The 22,033-nt window shown below is 45.5% G+C and overlaps 1 protein-coding gene across 3 annotated transcripts in view; it reads left to right on the forward strand.

Annotated features, from left to right (window-relative positions):
• Window positions 1–18,811: 18,811 nt before the first annotated feature.
• Window positions 18,812–22,033, forward strand: part of TMEM131L (transmembrane 131 like) — a 91,005-nt gene continuing 87,783 nt past the window's right edge. For all 3 annotated transcript variants that reach the window (XM_069855734.1, XM_069855736.1, XM_069855735.1), the window contains exons 1-2: window positions 18,812–18,964; window positions 19,100–19,170. In XM_069855734.1, the coding sequence (XP_069711835.1) occupies window positions 18,841–18,964; window positions 19,100–19,170 (195 nt within the window). In that variant the 5' untranslated portion in view covers window positions 18,812–18,840. The remainder of the gene's footprint in view (window positions 18,965–19,099; window positions 19,171–22,033) is intronic.

Raw genomic sequence — 22,033 nt, forward strand, 5'->3', positions numbered from 1 at the left:
TGCAAAAGCTGTTTCTTCTCATTTCTCCCTTCTGCAGTGGGGAAAACTACATTTTTTCCCTTCCCTTTTCTGTTTTTGTTTTGTTTTGTTTTGTTTTGTTTTAAAAAAGGATGGGGGAAGAACAGAAAAAAAGTCAATCATATCATATTTTCTGGCATTACCGTTACTAGCCATGCAAAATCTAGCATTCTGGAGTTTTTTTGAAGGAAGATAAAAGTCAGATTTTCATATCTTGTTTTCAGTTTCTCAGAAAAATTGACTATTGAGTCAGATGATTTTTTTTTTTCCCTGTTATGCTGTAGTTGGTTAAAGACATACTCCCAGTGGCAGAAATGCTTTTTGATTAATATTTTTTCATGGACATCGAATAATCACCATAATAAATTGTATTCTTCTATGGGCTTACTTTCCTCCTATAATATATACTAGGGAACATGGGTTTCACTTCACTATGTTTTTAAATGCCAGTCAGTTCCAGAGATAAGTGGTTAAAAAACCCAGAAGTCAAGGCTCCATAGCAGACCAGGTTGTTATTCTGTGATAATAAATATCATGTTTTGATATAGAGGAGAAGGTTATGTAAGAAATAACACTGAAGAGAGTTATACAAAGACCTTCAAAAAACCAGTCCTCAGTATCATCTGGTGAAAGGCAATAAGTTTTATATAGAATTACAGAATGGTTTTGGTTGGAAGGGACCTTAAAGCCCATCCAGTTCCTACCTCCCTGCCCTGAGCAGGGACACCTCCCTGAGCAGGGACACCTCCCACCAGACCAGGCTGCCCAAGGCCTCATCCAACCTGGCCTTGAACACCTCCAGGGATAGGGCAGCCACAGCTTCCCCGGGCAACCTGTGCCAGGCCCTCACCACCCTCATCGTGAAGAATTTCTTTCCAATGTCTAATCTAAATCTTCCCCCTTCCAATTTAAAGCCATTACACCTCGCCCTATCACTACATGCCCTTGTAGAACGTCCCTCCCCAGCTTTCTTGTAGGCCCCTTTCAGTTACTGTAAGGTTTTTAGAAGGTCTCCTTGTAGCCTTCTCTTTTCCAGGCTGAACAACCCCAACTCTCTTCAGCCTGTCTTCATAGCAGAGGTGATCCAAACCTCTGATCATTTTTGTAGCCCTCCTCTGGACCCATTCCAACAGCTCTATATCCTGGAACTGGACACAATATTCCAGATGAGGTCTCACGAGAGCAGTGCAGAGGAGCAGAATCATCTCCCTCGACCTGTTGGCCATACTTCTTTTGTTGCAGCCCAAGATACGGTTGGCCTTCTGGGCACTGAGTGCACAATGCCTGTTCATGTCCAGCTTCTCATCAACCCGCACCCCCAAATCTTTCTCCACAGCATTGCTCTCAATAACATCATCCTCCATCCTGTATTGAAACCCTGAATTGCCCCAACCCAGGTGTAGGACTTTGCACTTGGCCTTGTTGAACCTCATAAGGTTCACTTCTCCAGCTTGTCTAGATCCCTCTGGATGACATCCTGTCCTTCTGGTGTGCCAACTGTACCACTCAGCTTGGTGTTATCTTCAAACTTGTTGAGAGTGCACTTGAACTTGCTATCTATATAATTGATGAAGATCTTAGACAGCAGTGGTCCCTATATGAATCCCCAAGGAATGCCACTTGTCACTGATCTCTATCTGAACATAAAGTCATTGACCACAACTCTTCTTTCCACTATGCACTGGTTTCAATTAGGTATTTATCATTAGCATCCTCAGCTATTAAAGGAAAAAAAGCCGAGATGAAATGTTCTGATTTTGGTGTAACTACCATCAAAGGTTCAGTGAGTGAGTTAATTTTTTTGTAACAGGTATTTTGAGCAAACCACCTTTGAAGTCCCTCAGCTTTTTCTGGTCCTTTCAAGTAAAGATGTTGCAGAAGTACTGGTTTACTGTTCTAACCTTGGATTGGAGGCAGTAAAAGTAAAGTAATCATCTAAATCAAAACTTCAGTTTAAATGTTTTGTTTAAAATAGACTATCACAGTTTTGAAGCTGTCTTTTTCTTTACCAGAAAAAAAAAGTCAGAGTTCTTATAATTAACTGTCTAAATCATTAGAAGATTGCACAAATCTATGAAAACTGTGTATGTCTGAGTAAGACATAGGTCTTTGCTCTTTTGAGTGGATGTGATATTAAATCTGCATTTTCGTGTTGCATGTTTTCATTGTTATTATTCTTTAGTCAATGCTTACATGAGTTACTGAAGCTGAGAAAATTTTCTGTTAAGTGCCCTTTGGTGATATGCAAATTTGGCTGCTAACTTGACAGGAGCTTGGGAAATGAAAAAGAGGAATTTAATTTCAAATTTTTAGTTCTTTTTAGGCCTTCACCTTGTCAGTCTTGAGCCAGTAGAGTAGGCATTGTCTGACCTCTGTCTTGCACTGACCTCCCAAAGTAGAAAATCGGAAAAGAAAAGCATTGATTTCTGACTGCTATGTAAATACTTCATGTATTAACCCCTCAGCCGCATCATTCAGGTTTTGGTAGGGAGCAGATATAAAACAATGGCAACTGATTTTTGTGAAGTTTTTTGCCTTTCTATGGTTACTATTATTGGTTAGTATATCTCCATCCTGAATTAAGGCTAGAGGAAAGAGGGTTCACTGCTTAAAAAGCACTACTAAGATCAATTCTTATATCTACATTTGATAGCAGTTCCCATCTCAGCTCTTTTAGACAATTTTTTTTTGGACAAACAAACAAAAAAATCTCTGCAAGTGAGTGGTGAGTAATTGTACTTTAATGCAAATGCTTTTGCATCATAAACTAGTATGCAATGGTGTAAGCAACAATGTAATTTTTTTTCAAGAGAATATATTTTGGAGGCTTTGGTTTCGTTCACTGAGCTAGTACTGATGGAATGGTTCTGTCACCTCTTGTATGAACAATGGCAATGATGGTGGGACACATGGTGTCAGCTTTATCTGAAATGAAAGAAGCTTTGCCAAGAAGCCAGTAGAGGAATCAGTCTACCTGAAAAAGAAACAATTCTGAGTCATGGGCCTTTACAGACTTGCTTGATTTCCAAGTACTTCAAAAAGCATTCAGATCTGTTTGAGTTAATTCATTTTCTCATTTTATTTATGTGCTTACATCCTGCAAAAGTCCAGGGTTGGCCTCTTGTCTTTGCTCCACCTGACAGGTGTCATCTTATCTTGGGTTTTAGCTGTTAGAGGCTGGCCCTGGGAGTTTTGGCTGCGAGGTTCTCCTTCCACAACAGTGGGTGGCTGTGAGCAGAGATACTGCTCCTCGGTTACTTGTGTGCAGAGAAGAGCCTCATGTCTGTCTGGAAAGCTGAAAAGCTCTTGACAACCTTGCACGAAAAATTTTGTGGCACTGCTAGTAGAGCATTATTCGCTTTAGTTTAAAGCTCATGTCCACATATTCTTTCTCTTTGAAGTCTGGAATAGAGATAATGCATGTCTCCAAGCCTTCTTTCCCTCAGCCTTCGACATTTTAGGAGAAGCAATAAAAATAGAAAGTAAATACAAAACAGAACAAAGACTGAAGATGAGAGGAAGGAAAAAAAATCCCATGACTTCTAGTCTGAAGTCAACATTTTAATATTCTGTGCGCAAGCAAGACCCTAGAAATGTGTTTTCTTATCTCTACTTCAAGCTTGAATCCCAGAGCAATGTAAAGCAGACCTTTTTTTCTTCACAGAGGATGAGCATTATCACTTGCAGGCTCAGATGACTACTCCCAAGATGGAAAACCTGAGGATAATGTATACAAGTAGCTTTTATTAGTTTGCATTTCCATTTTATGGGAAAGAAAATTTTAGGATGTCAGTGAGTTCATGCTTGCCATAACCATTATAGTGGTGGTGGCTTTTTATCCCCTGCTGCAGAGGGATGCTCTCTCATTGAGCTGTACATCGGCTGTACAAGGTAGTATCTCCTCCTTCCTTAGGACTTCAGCTACCCTGGCAGAAATTAACTCTTTCACTGTAAACAGCAGACACAGGAGGTAATGCGCCCTTCTGAAAGGTCACAGATCTTCCTGATTTTTCAGAGATCAATAGGAAAACACCCTCCATGCTCAATGAAATGTGGAGACCTGTTTCCGCTTTGGCTGGAGTAAATCACAGAGGGGCAGTTTGGGGCTGTGTGCTAGATTTTACAGGTAACATTACTTGCTTTTTTCAATGGCTTTCCCACAGCTGATGAGGAAAATATTTCCCACCAAGGCGTGCAGTCAGCATCGCAGTAGCCCTTGGGGCAGCAGCCACTTTTCAATTTCTTTTGTCCAGGCAGCAGCTGCAGGAAGAAGCAAAAGGGGGAAATGTGAGTGTTGAAGAACCATGGCGAGCAGGGTTGCTGCCTTTCTCGCTTTGGTCAGCTGCATGCACCCTTATATTTGACAATGGTGATTTTTCAGTTTACCATGGGAAAAAACCCCAACATCTCCTTTGTAGTAAAACTGAATGTCACAAAAGAAAATGACAGTCTAATTGAACTGGCTAAGGGAGAGGTGCTCACCAGCCTCTAGCTTTTGTGTACTCTGAGGGATGCAGTGCTAGTCAGCCTGGCTAAAGCTATGTCCTGGGAGAAACTTTGAGTCTCATGTGTGTGATATTGAAAGTCATAAAGGCACAGCAATGTGAAGCTGTAAGAGCTTCATTTAGCATTGCTGTTCCACACCACCTTTAAATGTGTTATTTTAGTTCTTTGGGCCATCTGATCAGGTTATCAGTCCAGTTAGGGAAATGGGATTCTGCTGTTCACCATCCTTTAAAATAAGCTCTGTACCAGAAATGCTTTCTTGTTATTCTCAAAATCAGTTTCCATAGTAACTCTGCCACTGGAACAATCCTTTTGTCAATGAAAAGGAGGAGAATAATTTCCTTTTTAGGAATCCTCTGCTCAGCTGAGTAAAATTCTTGTTTTACTTGAACGCTGACCACCTTTAGGGCATCAAGATTCTTCTTTCCATTCACCTCCAACAAGTGTGCCCTCGGACTCACCCCCACAATTTCCCTCTCCCACTCCTTTCTGAGTTGAAATCAGTATCTTTTGGTTCAGGGACAAAAGGTCTGTGCTGCAGAATTCCTTGGTGTGTTGCTTCCATCTTACCTTTTGGCTAAAGCTTCCAAATTTCTCCTGATTTTTATCAAAACAGTCAAACTTTGCTGGAGTGCTCTCTGCAGCAGGAGGCTGTGTAATGCAAGATGATGCAGGATATTGTGCCTCTGGTCTTTCCCTCGTTGCTGATGTTGTCGTAAATCTTGACCCTGGGATGCATTTCAGCTGGAGCACTTGATGCCATGACAGAGCCTGGTAATCTGCTGTACAGGGTGGAGCTTCTGTCAGGGAAAAATTGTGATTGCTTAGAGATTAGTCGTGCAAAGAATCTCTGCGAACAAGCCTCAAACGCTATATGTTTTGTAATGTCTTGCTGCAGAAACAGCTGTTGTGTGTCAAAACAAGATGCAAGATGCAGCTTCAGCCCTCTACGGAGAAGAGCAGCTCTCTGCAGCATCAGAACACTTTGAGACCAAAGAGATTTTGTTGAAAAATGTGCTTCTGTCAAACACAACTTAAAAGTGCAACAATATTGCAGTCTAGCCTCTGGAAGGGATGAGCCTGATCATATTTTTTCAGGAGCATCATAAACAGTATTGCTAATTTTTTTCTTTAAATGAATTTTTTTTTCCTTAGTTATCAGATAAAATGGAGGTCTAAGGAAAAGATCTTCTTGCTCCACAGTGCAACTTCTCCGACAGAAGCTTTCCTGGTGTGCTTTTCCCCACAGCCCCTCTGCAGGTTATTATTTTTCAGCACCTGCCTTGGCATCCCGGAGGGTTCAGAGTACCGCTCTGTTAAATGCTGTGCAAGACGCATGTGAATCTGTGTCTTCAGAGCTTTTCAGGAGACTGAATTTCTACTGAAATCACTGGGAGCCTAAAAATCTGTCTGAGTTAGACTCAGGACTCTTCCCTAAAGTAGCTGGAAAAAAACCAAGTAAATATGGGAGATTTTGTGAGGTTTTCTTCAATTAAACTTTCTGTTGTCACTGACAGCAGGATGTTAAATAATTCTTTATTGCAGGAGCAATTGAGCCCAATTCTGAATACAGCAGGAATGTGCAGTCTAGATGAAAGTAATTTTGTTTACTACTGTTTTCAGAGCCCAGGTATCTTGGATAGTATCTAGGGTCTCAGCAGGAAAGCAGACTTTTTTTTCTGAATAACTTTTTAGAATTGTCTGAAGTCTCATGTTGCCGTTCAGTTTGAGAATTAGTCTCATCTGTTTTCAATCCTTTTGAAGGATGGATGCTTTATCTTCAGCTACTTAATACAAAAATTGAAATAATCCAAGTTTCAAGTTTAGTCCACTATGCTTTTCCCTCCTGGTTTTCTTGTTTGGAACAGGAGGGTTTCCCAGGAGGATTAGAGGTGAGTTTGCACTCTTTTTCCTTGAGAAAGTTGCATCAAGCATCCTGTTTTCTTTTCATATGCTGGTCATAGTAATTAGAATAAACAAACTTTTGTGTATTTCCCAAATGGATAGAATTAAGTGCTTAGATTTGTATATGGCAAAGAAAGGTAACCTAGCTTGTTTGTTAAGATTCATGAGTTGTCATAAAACCTAGATGTATTCCTTCATGGGTTAAGAGTTACATTCAAACTCTCCACCTCTTGATGCTAGGACTACGAATCACGTGGACTATGTGATTCTGATATTTTCATTGCTGGTTACTTGCACAAAAAATTGACCTTTTGGAAAGATCAGCCCATCCTCCTTGCTATTGTATGTCTTATTAGAGTATAAGTATACAAGTAATTTCAGAACATTTTCTCATCTGACTTTTTGGTTTCACGTATTTTCTGTTTGTAAGATCATAACTTAATGAATGCATTAATTGTTTTTAATCATCCATAGTTATATGGCTACAGATAAATCCAAGTAGTGAGGCACCAATTCATACGTTTGCATTGAGCAGGGATTTACTTCTTTATATGCTCAGTTAAGAAAAATAAAATATTATGCCAACAAACAATATAATTCCTTTAAACAGTGTTTCTAGTTTGAGTGGTAACTTGCTTTTACGTCTGTTTGATTTACTGTCCCTCTCTGCCTGTCTAGTTCTCTAGTTCATGCTCTTCACACATGGCAATTGCCTAGTCACCAATTTATTTTCAGGCTGAAACTTTCACCCTTTCTGTAAGTAAAGCAGTTACAACCCTCCTCTTGGTGTTTCGGGGAATTATGATAATGATAAATTGCCTCTCAAGATTCCTATACTAACAAACAGCTTCTAGCACATCTGTGAAAGAATATTATTAGCATCACTCTTACTTACTGATTCAAAGTGTTTAACTTAATTGTAAACAAGAAAAAAAATTGGTATTATTATTATTAATGTTGTTATTGTTCTGGTGAATGGACACATATGTGCAAGATTGTAATCCTTCTCCTGGACCTAATGAGTTTGGAGACTGAGAAACAAGGTCCTGGGGTTATCCCATGTGCACGAAGATGGCTTTGCAATGCCTTGATGACCTGAGTGCACGGGGTTGATGAACTACCCCTCTAAAACACAGAAAGCAGGAAAGGAAGGCACAAGCAGATGTTGGACTTGTGGCGTTTGGGCTTCTCCTCAGGTCAGACAATGGGCTTTGGGCAGCTGAAGGGGTGGTGCAGGCTGCTAGAGCAGTATGGTATGTTGCCTGTGGAAATAAAACCTGCCCCAAAGGATTTTATCCTGTTTTTGGGGGTTTTTTTTTCATTTCAGGACTTAGATGAAACTGTGAAACTGAGCCATGGCAATGGTGGGCAAGGATAAGGCATGTGGAAAGGTACTGCCCTACAGACATAAGCATGCAGCTCTAACAAGTCTGCACTGTCTTCTTGGCTGTTTTTAATTTGAACTTGCTTTTCAATTTTAATAACTGAACTGATTTCAAAGTTGGAACAAAACTGAGAGCAACAGGGCCCCAGACATCCCCCAGAGCTCAGCAGTGGGTGCTCACCCATGGCCATGTCTGTGCCTGCTGGCTCCCCCATGGCCCAAGAGCAGGGCAGAGGGGCCAGCGCAGCACCCACCAGCAGAGACTCGAGCCTCTCTGGGACCTGCGATGGGAAAACGTGCCATGCAGCATCCAAGCAGGAATGCACGCAGCTGCGGGCGGCTGTCCTACTAGGCAGCCCCCTTACACCCGTCTCTCGCCTACCTCCTCAAAAGCGAATACATGTAAAAATATTTTAGCTGCAGGGATGCACTATAAATTTCCTTGGCTAAAAATGAACTGGCACTTTTGTGACTTGTAGGGTCTGCATCCCCAGCTGGGGTTAAACAGGGTGTGTGTTTTTCCTGCTTTTTTACATTTGGGAATAAGGTAGTAGCTTGTAAACAGTACCCAGCAAGTGGGAGAAGAAAAGTGGCATTAAACCCAACTCTGGCAAGGAGAAAAATCGAATGGAAAATATGCATTTTTAATATGCCACTGGGTAAGTATATAAGAACAGAACAACATTTGTTGTAACCTGATATCCCTCAGGAATGAGGGAAAAGCTGACTGCTTGCTCCACTGAGCCAAAAAATAAAAAAATGTGTAAGTGCAAGTGTGTAGTCAGCAGCATAAGGAATAATGCATCAGAAAGCCGAGAGTAAAACTAGAGTGTTGAATGTTAAAAGGCTAATGGTTTTACATAGAAACACAACCTATTATTGATAACCGATTTGTACTATAGTCTTTAATATCCTAAAGAAATTCCCAGTCCTTCTGCATTTACCCAGCCACCAGGTGGCTGTTTTGGCAGGTTCTATGGAACTACTGCATATCAGCCACCTTCTGATGTCTTGCTGGAAACTAAACAGATTTTGGACATAAACATGTAATTCATTAGAATAACTAAAGTGTATTTCCTAGGACGGATGTGTTGTTTTCAGAGTTTACCCATTTAACATTTTATCAAGCCCCTTAGTGCAACACCACGGTTGCATTTTGTTTGAGCATCACCTAGTATATATGATAGGTTTGGAAAAGCAGCCCTGCATGCCCTTCAGGCACCCAGCAGTAGACATTTTCTGCATAGCGGGTGCAGAATTAGACACCTGGCTCCCACAGCTGATAAGATCTGCATGGTTCCTCATCCAGACTTCTGCTTCCCATCCAGCTGTGAGCGCTGTACCGCTGAGAATATCTGGTGAGTGAAGGGCCACAGGCCCTGGGATGTTGGTATAGCAGACAAAAGCAGGTATATCCCTGAGGAAAGGATAGAGGTACTGTGAGGTAAAATCCTGCACATCAAAAATGCACTCTACTAAGGAACTGAAAGTACCTGCAATTATTTGGAAGAAGGTTGTGCAAGTGCCAGCATCATTTTCAGAAGACAATGACAACACTTACAGAGAATTGCAGATGTGCTGTGAAAAGAAACAAGCAAGCCTAAAATTGCTTTCTGGCAAATAAACATCTTCAAAATGTCCAGATCATCTGATTTGTCTGCAATGCTGTTCTAGCTGGCATTTGAAAGAGGATTAGAAAGTTGTAAGTGTCTAGGCTGGTCCCAGGCTGTAGGAATAAGAGAAAAAAGTTGCTCCTCTGTCTTTTCTTTGAGTGGTCCAGGCCTCCGTGCTCCCCACTGCGCTCTGGGTTTTCCCACACGGCAAGGGTTTCTGCAGACTCCTGCAGAAATCGAGCTGTTTCGAGTGAGAGGGGTGATGTGGAGTCTGAGCCAGGGCAAGGTGTTACCTCCCCACCTTTCCTCTGTCTGCGGGGTACCACACAGTTGTAGGTCAGTGGAGTAAGTACGTATATTTTGTGCCTTTTGAGGAATGCTTGTCTGTAGCTGGGCACCCATGCCTGCCACCTGGAAGAGGCATCCCATATTCACATGTGACATTTGACTTCAGTAGTGGTGGAATTGGGGCCCTGGAGAGGACTTAAATACCTTGTATCTGCAAGACTGTCATGAGATATTCAACTCTTGCTTAGGATTTTACTGCTCTATGCAATACAGGTATTCAGAAAGGACTGTTGTTGATACTGTGGATTAAGCTCAGGTCTTGTCATCTTTCCCATTTCCATGTCTGATGAGTTGTACTGCTCTATCTCAGCCTGCCATCCACCCCACTACTCCCTGTCCAGCTCATGTGCAAGGCAGTGCGTCTCTTCATCTCCTATTAAAGCTAGTAAGATCAAATGCCAGTGCTTTGGGGTAGTCAGGGCAACTTTGTAGTAGCAGTCCCTGTCCTCAGAGACAGGTTTATTTTCTCTCTTGTAATACTCTGTCTTTTCTTCTCCCTAAAGGATTAGCCCTCACTTTATTTACTGAAAAAGCAAGATGCTGGAGAAGGGCACTTGGTGAGAAACTGGTAGCTGCAGCCATGCTAGTTGTCTGGGAATAGACAATCCAAGAAGATGAATTGAGCCCAGAGGTGATGCTTCCTTATTGCAGCTCTCACACAGCATGCAGTGAGCCCTGCCCCAGCTGGAGAGCCCAACTTGCGTGTGCATCGTCATGCCCCAGCACTGAGCTGGGCAGTGGCCACTCCCCCCATCTTCTTTGATGGCGTAAAAAAAGAGGTGAGCTTAAGGCTGTGGCATTAAAAATCCCTGGTACTTCACAAACTGTGCACATTACGTGTTACCTAAATTTCCCCCTCAGTTTCAGATGGAAGTGAAACTCTAGCTGTTGAAAATGGCAGGGGGGATAATTCCACATAGCAACATGTTTTTCTCCAACGTGTTATTCAATCAAGTAACTGTAACTCACAGGTTTCCAATTGCTCCCCTAACTGCCCTCTGGCCTGTATCATGAAATAAATAAACACATTCAACTTCTTTTTCTTACAGGAGAACATCTGTGAGCCATTAGCATTAGATCCTGGGCTGTGAAGCCAGCTTTGGAGCCAGGCTTGGAGCACGGCTCAGGCAATCGGTCATTCACTTCTCTTTGAGTTTGGCATTGCTGTTCTCTAATATTTTACCAGCATGTTTATTTTTGTTATAGTAGCACTTCGGACTTCAAAAAAGAGCTACAGCAATATTTTACTGTGTTTAAACAAGCTTTTAACAGTAGCTTTCCAATTCAGATGTATTCTGAAATCTTTCTTATTTTGTGCTGTGTATTTACAATATCAGCACTGCATCTTCCTCCCTCAAATGCATCTGCACGCATGTGGAACTGTTGCATCCTTGACAGCTAAGTTTATTTCTGCAATACTGTAGTACTAAAGTGATTCTGGTTGCTTTACACCTTTACCAGGCTTTAAGCCTTTGGGCTAAAATTTCCCATGCCCATTATCTGCGTCCAACTGGTTTATTTTCCTCAGTTTTAGTTGCAGTGAAAAACAGCTCCCCTAGACTGAGGTTAAGTAAAACTGCATTTTACCATTATTAAAATCTTCTACAGCTATTGAAGTAGAAAATTAAACCACATGGTAACTCTGCTGTGTCTCATGCTGTCTTCTTTTCCGCTCCATCAAGCTTTGCCTGCAGCTGTGCCCCAATGAAATATTGTGGTCTTAGGAACGAGATGCAGGCCGCAAGACATGATGCGGCTCTCCAAGTGCTGCCTTGGCACTGGGATGCACCCAGCTTTTATTGGCAGTATTTATCATCCTATGAAATCCTATTTTACTGTTTTATTTCTAAATCCACTCTGGCCTGATGCTTTTCACAAAGCTGATATTTATTATGCCCGTTTGCTACAGACAGTCCTTTCGATCTGCTTACGGGCATCACGTAACTGACTGGGTCTATATGGTGCTTATTTTGTAAGAATCGTTTCTATTTTTGTGCAGGTCTCTCTCCTCACTCTCTTGCTGGTGGTTGAGGTGGCCAAGAGGCTGCTGCCCACAGCCAAGTGCTTGGGTTTTAGCTGAGGAAGTTCTATGAGGTGAGAGAGGGGATGTTGTGCTGCTGCAGCCCAAGCATGCAGGTGACCTTCACAGCCCAAGCGAGGTCGCATGAGTAGGGTGGACACATTTTAGGGACTCAAGGGGATGTTTTCCTCTTGTCTTGAGGTGTTTCTGGCACAGTGGTTACACGAATGACATACCCTTGCGTGGAAATTGTGATAGGCTGGGCTGTACATTGAAAAATGCCTTTTGGGAAAGCTTGCTTTACTGAAACCTATTCTGCAGCTGTTTCCCTCAGCTCATAGAAGGCATAGTTCTGTGTTAAATGCTGCCTTTTGTGTAGTCTAAGGACGTACAAACAGCTTACACCAGCATGGTGTTGCAGGATGGAGGAGTTGCAGAAACCGGACATCTCCTCGTGGCATGGCTGCTGTGTCGCTGCTTGTTTTATTGCATGCACTCCAGGGGTTGTTTTCTTTTATTCATAACAGCTTAGAAATGCACAAAGCAATGGCTTAGAAATCATTCCAGAATGAGTAAATAAATCTGCATGGGTACAAATCTCAAGGGCAGGAAAAAATTAAGGATGCTTTTCTTCCCTTCATTGCAGGCATGACCCTCAGCAATAGAAACTCAATGTGTGCCCCAGATTTCCTGCTTACCCGCTTCTTTAGTGCCGAGGTACTGCAGAGCTCTCAGAGCACCGTGTCATGTTTTCTACATGATGCCATCACTTCAAACTGTGCAGTGAACTCATGGGTTTAGGGAGTCCAGCGTCATTGTCTCTGAAGCTTTCAAAGCTTCGCTTTAGTTTTAAATGCCTCTTTAAGCACAGACAATGCTCCAACAGGCTTGCTGAAACTAAATGAAGCTTATAAAGCTTTGAACGCTATTGTAACATGGTGGGTCCCGCAGGAGACTGCAAAATCCTGCTGTGTGCAAGGATCCACCACGCTTTCAAGTGGATGCACTGTATGTGCTAAAAAATGTAGGCAGAGCCGGGCAAGGAAAGGACAGAGCATGTCAGCATATTTTCTGAATTACCTAGCATTTGATTGATACTGCAGCAGTCAAGTTGCTTTTTAAAATAAAAACATCTACTATTCTTTCTTCTTTAGAACACAGACAAGTTTGGGATATTATATTTATGTGCACACGCTGTTTTCTTATTTGAGATTCCAAAGCAAACTGCTCTTTTTGAATAGAACACCTAACTGTATTTTTTTTCTCAATCCTTCCTAAGCTGCATTATTAAAATAACTTAATATTGTCCTACATTCATCCGTTTGTCTATGTGATCATATAGATGCTTGTTTACTGTGTAGATTTTTTCAATGAAAAATGCATGAGGAGGAAGAAAATGAAAAAAAGTAGGCCAGGTAAGCACCCTATTTTTCTGGCTGTGTTTAATTGCCGAGCAGAAAGTCAAACTGAGCCGGCAAAAATTCTGCTTAGAAACAAGAGCGCAATGTTTGTCATCTGTGGTAATGTCATTAACAGCTTACTGGGGCAGTGCTGCACTGCCTGTTTGCTTTCCCGTCCTCAAAAAAGCAATGGATGGGCTGCTGACCCAGATCGGGCATGTAAGATGAGAGCGATTCCTCCCCAACAAGCCCTAACAGTGACATCCGATAATTAATTGTAAAAATTCTGCCAGCATGAGGTTTTAGAAACAATTTGTACTTCTTTAATTACGCTGCCAGAGCAGGCTTTGTCCTGGGCATTCTTATTAGGCTGAATTAGTCTTTAAAAGAATGAGGCTCAGCCCAGCTCAAGCCACACTCACTGGCTTCCCTAAAAAGGGGTGCATGACGGTAAATGTCACCAGAAGGAAGAGAGAAACTCTTGTTTCCTTATTGTTTTATTATTCTAATGATGCAGAGGCACCATGATGGAGATCACAGTCCTGCCCCGCCAGGAGTTACACAAACACTGAGATGATAAGAGAGTCTCTGCTCCCAGCACGCTAGCTGGGCTAACACCAGGGAGACCACAGGGAGGACTGCTTATCTTCAGTTGTCACACAGGGAACCACGCACAGAAATTTATGGCTGTGCCATGCCAGGTCCTCTTTCTCTAATTTTTCTTTTCGTTTCCTCCCTGTGCACTCTTCTGCGGGTGGCCTTTGGGGAGCACATAGCCCTGTGGCACAGGTTGGTGGGATTCAGCTTTCCTTGGGTAGGACTGAGGCCCCATGTTTTGTCTGGTTACTTAGGGAAATGCTGCCCCTTTGATGAAGAGTGACCTAGCTGGGTGAGGAGATGACCCAAGTGAAAGCGTTATCTCCCCTTAATCTCTCTTTGGGGATTGTTACCTTATCAGGGGATACTGTCCATTGCTGCTCTTGCTGATAGAGGTGGCCACAGGCGTGCAGGGCGGGTGTGGGGACGTACTGCCTTGGGGCTGATAAAGCAGAGCCCAGTGAACGAAAAGAGGCTCCACAGCCAGCACAGAGAAGCCCTGGGCTCTACTGGAGGCTGCTGCAGACCCTAGGATGGGTATATTTCAGTCCACACCAACGAGGCTTGTCAGTGCTGGTTTCCCAGCTGCGGATGGCAAGGTGAAAATAATCCATAGTATGATGACCACTTACCTAGGGCCTTTTATTTAAAGTATATCACCTTTGGTGCATACCATCTCCCATCTGTACCTAATGGAAACCCCTGAAGAGATGACCAGTGCACATTGTTGAACATCAACCACATACAGTGCGATACATGGCTGCAAATGAAGTGAACTCATGCTTCAACTAGAAAGGCTTCTACTGTGCTCGGTCCCCCCTGAAATTAATTTTGCCTAGTGTTTCTGTGAAGTATTGCGTCTTGTTTGAATGGCAAGTAGCTATTCCCATGCTGAAAGTAATGGGGATTTGTAATGGCATTTAGGGCTGGATTAATTGTCGTGTGCTTTACGATTTGCAGAAGTTTACAGCAGTATCTCCAGACTGCTGTAGGTGACACTCAGCTCCTTGTCATTCAAGGGCAAGGGAAACAGTAAAAATAAATATTTCAGTTGCACATCCTACTACTGAAAAACAAGTCAAAGATCTTAAAGCATGCCAGCAAAGGCATTTTTCACATGAATATTAAGTACATGAATAGCCTCAAAAAAATCTTCCCTAGCTGGAAAACAGCATTATCAATAGGTCTGCAAGCTTTGGAAGAGTACTGGCACATTTGCAGGTAGGAGGGGGAGCAACCTCCTGGTGCATCACCTGACAAGTTCGTCATCCAAATGTTTTAGCTGCTATTTGCTTTTCCAGGTTAAGTGGGGTGAACCTATTGGCTCCGATTAGTCCCTAATTTCTGGGTAACTGAAGAGTACTAAAATGACCTGTGAAAGAAGACCAGCAAAGACTTGCCAGCAGCCTTTGTTTCCCTCCGCAGTCCTGCGCACCAAGCTCCTTCTCAGGAACGGGTCGGCAGCAAGGCGAGAGGAGTGAGGCTGCTCTAAATAAAATCAAACTGCGGCAGTGAGAAGGCGGTGAATGTAGGTCGGTGCAGTTGGAAAGCTGGTGGTGGCGGTGCCGATGCGTTCATAACCAGACGGTGAGGGATGCAGTGTTAGGGATGCCCAGGCTGCCTAAAGGCGATGTGAGCAGAGAGTGAGGTCGCATGTCACATGCAGGAGGCAGTGCTGCAGGCAAGGAGGAGCGGTGCAGCCCCCACAAGCTGTAGGGGGGAGGTGAACCCTCCCTGGGGGAGCATGGGGCCAGCACTTGCTGAGAGTGGCCAAGAGAAGATGGTGTGGTGGGAACGGGTGGGGCAATGGGTCACAGGGGTCTTGGGTCCCCTCCTGTGCAACCAAGTCTAACAAAGGCAGATGTTTCAGCCTGAAGGAACTAAAATATCCATTCTCTCATGACTTCAGAAGTCACTTTGAGCCTTTTCTGGGAGGAAAAACTTCCCCTCCGCTTCTCTTCTGCTCTGCCCACCCAGCATTGCCCCTGCCCTGTCTTCCCCTGCACACTCAATGGAGGATGACAGCTCTTCAGGCTTTCCTGGGGCTGGCTGAAATGCATGCTTGTATTTAACAGCACGTACATTTCATTTCATCTCATCTCATGCATGAAGAACAGTCCCAGGCATATTTTGCTGGTAAAGGGATGCACGGAGGCACAAGAGCAGGAATGTAATTAGGTTGCCTGCTCCCATCTGATGTCTGTTACACAATGACTATCTCCCCATCCAACCACAACACCTGCATTGTAGCCCTGATTTCCTCCCAGTCCTGCCCACTGTATCTGAAAAGGGCTCCAGAAAGCAAGGTGTTCAGCTGTGCCATTGAGTTAGTGTGGCTCTACCACAACTGCAGAAAGCCCCACAACCCTCTACCTTTCCAAAGCTGCAAACATGCCCCTTGTTTTTCACGGGGGAAGTGTCTCCACGTAAGCCCAGTCCCAACCAGAACCATGGCTCAGGGCATCTCTTTCACCTAATATTTTAAAATCTGTTTAGCTAAACAAGTCTCAAGACTATCTAGGAGAGAGTTCCTCTAAACCCCTACCTACCATCCAGTACCTACCATCTGCCATCCAGACCCCTTTCTGCAGACACTGGAAATGCCGTCGACTCTTAAGACCGACGGGCAAAATCGTGAGCTTGTGCCAACATAGGTTTTTAAAAACTCATCAAGAAAAAGCAAATAATTTAAAATAACATTTGTCTATGGCTCTAGCTGGTATTTAAATCAGTTGCAAAAAGTGGTAGGCACAGTTTCCTACTGAGTGCAGAGTGTGCTCATGGTGCCATGCAGTCCCTGTGTGGGGTTGTTACATAAAATTTACACCATTATAACCTTTTTTCACTCTAGTGCATCTATTCAAGCACCTAGACAAGCACGGCTGGGCATTTGCTGGCACAGAAACACCCAACAATTCCCATTTTAAAAGGCGCTGTTTCTCTGCAAGCCCCCAGGGCACTCATGGACACAGATGGAGGGGTGCCACGGGGTGTGCCCATAGAACTGGGGCAGTTGTTCTAACGCTTGCATGTGGGGAAGCATGGACAACGTGATTAAAGACACAGAGGAACACGGTGGGAAGCAAAAGACCCATCTACCAGGCACAGAGCAGGGAATAAGGGGGGAAAGAAGAAAGCCAGAGGAGGACTTGGGCAGGATACAACACAGCATCACCATATATTTGTTGTTGTGCGATATTGGCCAACGTCAAGGTTTTCTCCGTTATGGATGGGGTCAGCACTGCTTTTGCTGCAAGCAGAGATGTATTCCTTGCACGCAGACTTGCCTTTACCTCCAGTCAAACCTGGAAGACCTCTGGGTGGGAAAAGTTTTTACAACCACTAAGTGGAGAGGGTGTCACGATGCTGTCCTCCTGCCTATGGGGACCAAGGTCTCCAGCAGCCTCGTGTGTTGTCTCAGTCCGGGGCTGAGAATAGGTTTTGTCATTTGTTTGGCTTTATTTATGAGCCCTTGGTGAATAAGCACCATGTTTCCATTGTTTATGTGAGTTATTATGTGTGATCAGTAAGGAGAGAACCAGATGTAAGTTTTGGGTTGTGCAAGCCTCGTTAGCGGAGTATTTGCTTTCTTTTTTTCCTCAAGGTTTGCAGAACTAATTTAACAACTGTTTTTTCCCTATAATTTAAGCATTTGAGGGCTCATTTTTTTTGAGCAAAAGGGCTTTTGAGCAAGTGCTTTAAAATAGGAATAGAAGGGTGTGTGTGAAGCACATGTTGAGCACACATGACGAGCATACGCTATTGCTGGGCTCTGTTCTATGCTTCTGTTTTATAAACGGCATAATTACCAGAGACACCCATCAGGCACCAGAACAGGGACCGGATCAGAACAGCAGCAGCAATCCTCTGACGTACAGCACTGCTAAGCAGTCAAGGAATACTAAGGCAAATAAACCTCACTACCCATTTATTTTCTGAACCGTACACTCACTGTTTGCTTTGGCAGCATCTTCCCTTGGAACATCTCCAGTGAGGGCACCAGATCGGGGCTATTTGGTTGGTTTTTTTTCTTTTTTCTGTTCCCCCGGATTCTCTCTGTGCTCTCCTCTCCCCCTCCATGCTGTCTCCTGCTTTTCTTCCTTCGCACACCCTTTTAACACTTTTTACTAAAAAGAAAGAGAGGATCCCCTGGTTTCTGCACCAGTGACATCCTGCCGTGTGGGCATAAGGGAGCAGGAGAGCGACCAGTCCCACTGCAAACAGCGTGCCAGCTGCACAGAAATGCAATCACAGAAATAATTTAGCGTCATTATTCCCAAAGGCCTCCTCTGTGTGTCCCTCTCACTTTGGGGGGAGGGTTGGGACAGGCGTCTCCGGAGTGGTGGTGGTGATGGGCACTGGTGGTGGTGGGCGCTGGTGGTGGTAGTGATGGTGGGATGCTGGAGGTGGTGGGCGCTGATGGCAGTGGTGGGGCACTGGTGGTAGTGCTTGGGCTCTGGTGGTGGTGAGTGCTGGTGGGAGCACTGCTAGTAGTGGTGGTGGGGGTGCTGATGGTGGGGGGTTGTGGCGATGGGCACTGACGGCGGCACTGGTGGTAGTGGTGGGATGCTGGTGGTGTGGTGGTGGGCGCTGGTGGGGGTGCATTGTTGGTCAGGTCACTGGCGATGTGGGGCGCTGGCGGTGGTGGGTGAGCACTGATGGGGACACTGATGTGGACGCTGGTAGGGGCGCTGGTGGGAGCGATGGGGCGCTGGAGGTGGTGGGTGCTGGTGGCGTTGGTGATGTACTGATGGTAGTGGTGGGAACGCTGGTGGTGGTGATGGGATGCTGACGGGGGGCACTGTCGGCAGCCGTGGGGGGGGCCCGGGGGCGGGTCGCTGGTTTTGGCGGGCACTGGGGGCGGTTCCCGCCCGCGCTGCCGGGGCAGCTCCCCGCGCGCCGCCGCGCCACGTGCTCTCTGTGTGTCTCTCTGGGGGGGTAGAGCGCGCGGCGCCGGGTCCGCGCATGCGCTTGGGCGGCGGGGGCGGGTCCCTGTGCCCTGCTCGCCCCGCCCCGCCCCGCCCGCAGCGCCGCTCGGCTCGGCTCGGCATGGCGGGGCTGCGCTACCCGCAGTACGGCGGCTGTTGCCGGGCGGCCGCGGCCATGAACCTCCTGCTCGGCGTCTTCCACGTCCTCTTGCCCTGCTTTCGCCCCGGCGAGGCGCAGGGGCAAGGTGAGGGCGCCGGCGGGGGCGGCTCGGGGCGGGGTGGGGTGCAAAGAGAAGCCGGGACGTGGCTTGCGTCCCGCCCGTTCCCCGCGGTGCCCCCGCGCCCACCCGCCCTTTCTCTCTTTCTCTCTGTCCCAGCAGCCATCGAGCCCATCCCCGGCGTGGTGGAGCTGTGGCCGGCTGAGGAGGGGGAGCTGCTGCTGCCCGCCCAGGTGAGGGGGCGCCGGGGGGCGAGCTTGGGCTGGGGGGGGAGGGATGGGGTCCCCCCGTCCTCGCTGTCGCCCCCTGTCCCCGCTGTTCCCCCCCCCCCCCATCCTGGTCCCCGCTGCCCCCCTCACCATCCCCGACCCTGCTGTCCCCCCCCATCGCTGTCCCTCCCCCCATCCCCGTCCCAGCTGTCCTCCCCCTCATCATCGTCCCCGCTGTCCGCCCCCCCAGCAACACGCTGCCTGCTCTCTGCGGGCTTCTCTGTTTCCCCTCATTTTGTTGTTTCCCGCCCCCCGCCCCCAATGTAAGCGTTCTCCCATGGTCAATCCTGGATGTGCGCATAACGATTGTATGTGTATCGATATCTCAGACCCGCTCAGGTGAAGCTGTTTTCCCCCCTCCACGACACAAATGACACATCATTTATGGTGTCGCTCCTCTGGTGGCAGTGCGTTTTTGTTTTGTTTAGCTGCTTTTTTTATTGTTGGGTGGCAACGTAGCTTGTTGCCTTCTGTATGGGAAGGGGAGCCAGTAGGGTAAAATGCATGGCTAGGCTGGAGAGTGGTCTGGAGTTTATGGCATTTGAGGCAGTCATTTCGCTTGCACTGACAGACTTTGCCATATGTCGAGCTGAGCCTGCCCAGACTTCAAGGCACCAGGCTTGTAAATGGGAAGAGGCAGTCCTTAGGGACATCTTCTTGTGCGAGAGGGAAAAGAGAGTAATTTCTCTTAAGCCATTATATCATTCTTTGCTTAGTCCTTGATACCCATTAATGTAGGGAAAAGCAGCAGAAATGTTATCTCTCTCTTCACCTTCTTACCAATACTTCTTATAAAAGCCCAGTGTTTTGTATTGTGATGTTATCTGTTGTGTATACAAATACTTAAGAAACATTTATATATATTATACTGTTCAGAATTTGCCTGCTGTGGATGTGTTGGTAGCTAAGGGAAGGTGCAGCGTCTTTGTGTTCAGGGGTGCGTAAGGAACTCGTCCTTTTGCTTGTGCATTCTTTACCTTGAAGACATTAACATGCGTTGGATGTAAAACCGTGTAATGCAGTCGTTTATAGTTCATAGCGAAGCTGCAACTGAGTGATGATGACGTGATGTTTACTTCCTGAAGAGATTAGGTCCTCTTTGAAAAGACTTTGTTCTGGAGCATCCTTGTAAAAATAAGCTGGAGCATGGCTGAAGAAAAACTAGGCATGAATGGTTTGTGAACTTGGTGTCACTTGAGGGTACGGTCCTGTTGAGTCCTTGCAGCAGGGAAAGGTGAAGCTGAGGCTGCTGTGCCTCTGTCATTTCCAGAGATGCTGTGTTAGGTATGCAGGAAAGAAAACAGGTCTTCTGGTTTCAATTGTGACAGAGTGAGAAGTGAAAATCACGATAGGCTTGCCGAAATAAAAGGTGGAATGTTAAAAGCCAGATGAACCAATCTCTGAGCACTGGTGGTGCAGTGGCTGCTTTGCATGGCTTTCCCTTTTGAGCTTGGGGACCGCAGCAGCATCTGACATGTTGGTGACTCCTCAAGCTGAAGCAGAAGAGCCTGAGCTCCTCAAACAGGTTTTAAGACCAAAGGTTGGTTCCAGGCCTAACTCCAACACCCAGATTTCTCTTCCCTTGTGGGCTTGGGCTTTACTCGACACCTCTCAGACTTGGAGCCTGTGGCTGAACTTGAAGCTGCCCTTTCCAGTTCTTGAGGGGATGAGGAAAGGAGATCTCCCTCTGTCACTGTGGATGTGGTGAGGGACCCTTCCAACACTGCTTCCATGGAGTGGTGGCGCTGCTCTGTGATGACTGGTTGTGGCTCTTCTCTGAGTGCCTAAGGAGTCGAGGGTTACCGACCCTCCTGCCATCCCCTGCAGCATCTGTGAGGTCCTGTGTTGATGAGGGGCATCAGGAGAGGTGCTGGCATCAGCTTTGGAGATTTGTAAAGCTGCTTAATCTGTTAACATCTGACTGCCCTTTCTTTGTTAGAGGGATACTTAAACTTGCAAGAGGTTTATTGCTTGTTGATCTCCATGCTCCACTTAAAAAAATAAATGACTGCTGCAAGGATGTTGTCCATGTTCTCTTCCTTGCAAGAGCAGAACTTCGCACTTGTGCCCTCACAGAGCATTGTTGCCCAGTGTTTGTGTACCATGGCAGTGGTGATGTGATGGCATGGGTCTAGTAAGAAGAAGAACTTCCTTGCTTTTGAGTGGATAATAAACATTGTTGATAGGGAATATCCAGGAGTTGCTTCATTCCTGCATTTAAAGGTAGGACTTGGGGAAGACTTTGGGAATGGGAAGTGTCCTGATTCCCTGATCTGGTTCTTCCTGTTCCTTTTTGGAACAGGGCAGGCAGGAATACTGTATATGAGAATGAGGACTTTGAGTGCAGAAATAAAAAATCAGGGAAGGAACAATGCATGTTCCTCTCCCAAAGCATTTCCCTCCTGCCTAGGTGTTGCAGGCTCTGAGCAGGCATATGGATTAGGTTGCCCTGTCTGCCCTAGCACTCTTCCCTGTTTCTGGTGGGTTACTAGCCCTGATGAATGTTTTTCCCTTTCTGTTGTGGCTTTGCACCATTATCCTATTTTCCATGCATCATCAGCTGCCTGTGACAGAGCAGTTTTGAGCATTCCTTGCTGCCTGCAGAATTTGAGGATGAAAGTTGGATGGGTCAGTAGCCCATTCAGCTGTCAGGTTGCTTGCACGTGCTTTTGTTCCAAAAAGCATGTAGTGAATAAAGAGGTGGTGTTCAGAGGCGGGAGGGTTGAGGGTGGGGGAACAAAGCATTTTAATATTTGTAGTTGCTTTCTAGGCCTCTCACAGCATCGCTTTGTCTACGTGAACTGCATGAATTTGCATGCTGGAGCGC

The sequence above is a fragment of the Phaenicophaeus curvirostris genome, chromosome 4, assembly GCF_032191515.1.
Source record: "Phaenicophaeus curvirostris isolate KB17595 chromosome 4, BPBGC_Pcur_1.0, whole genome shotgun sequence".
Classification (NCBI taxonomy): domain Eukaryota; kingdom Metazoa; phylum Chordata; class Aves; order Cuculiformes; family Cuculidae; genus Phaenicophaeus; species Phaenicophaeus curvirostris.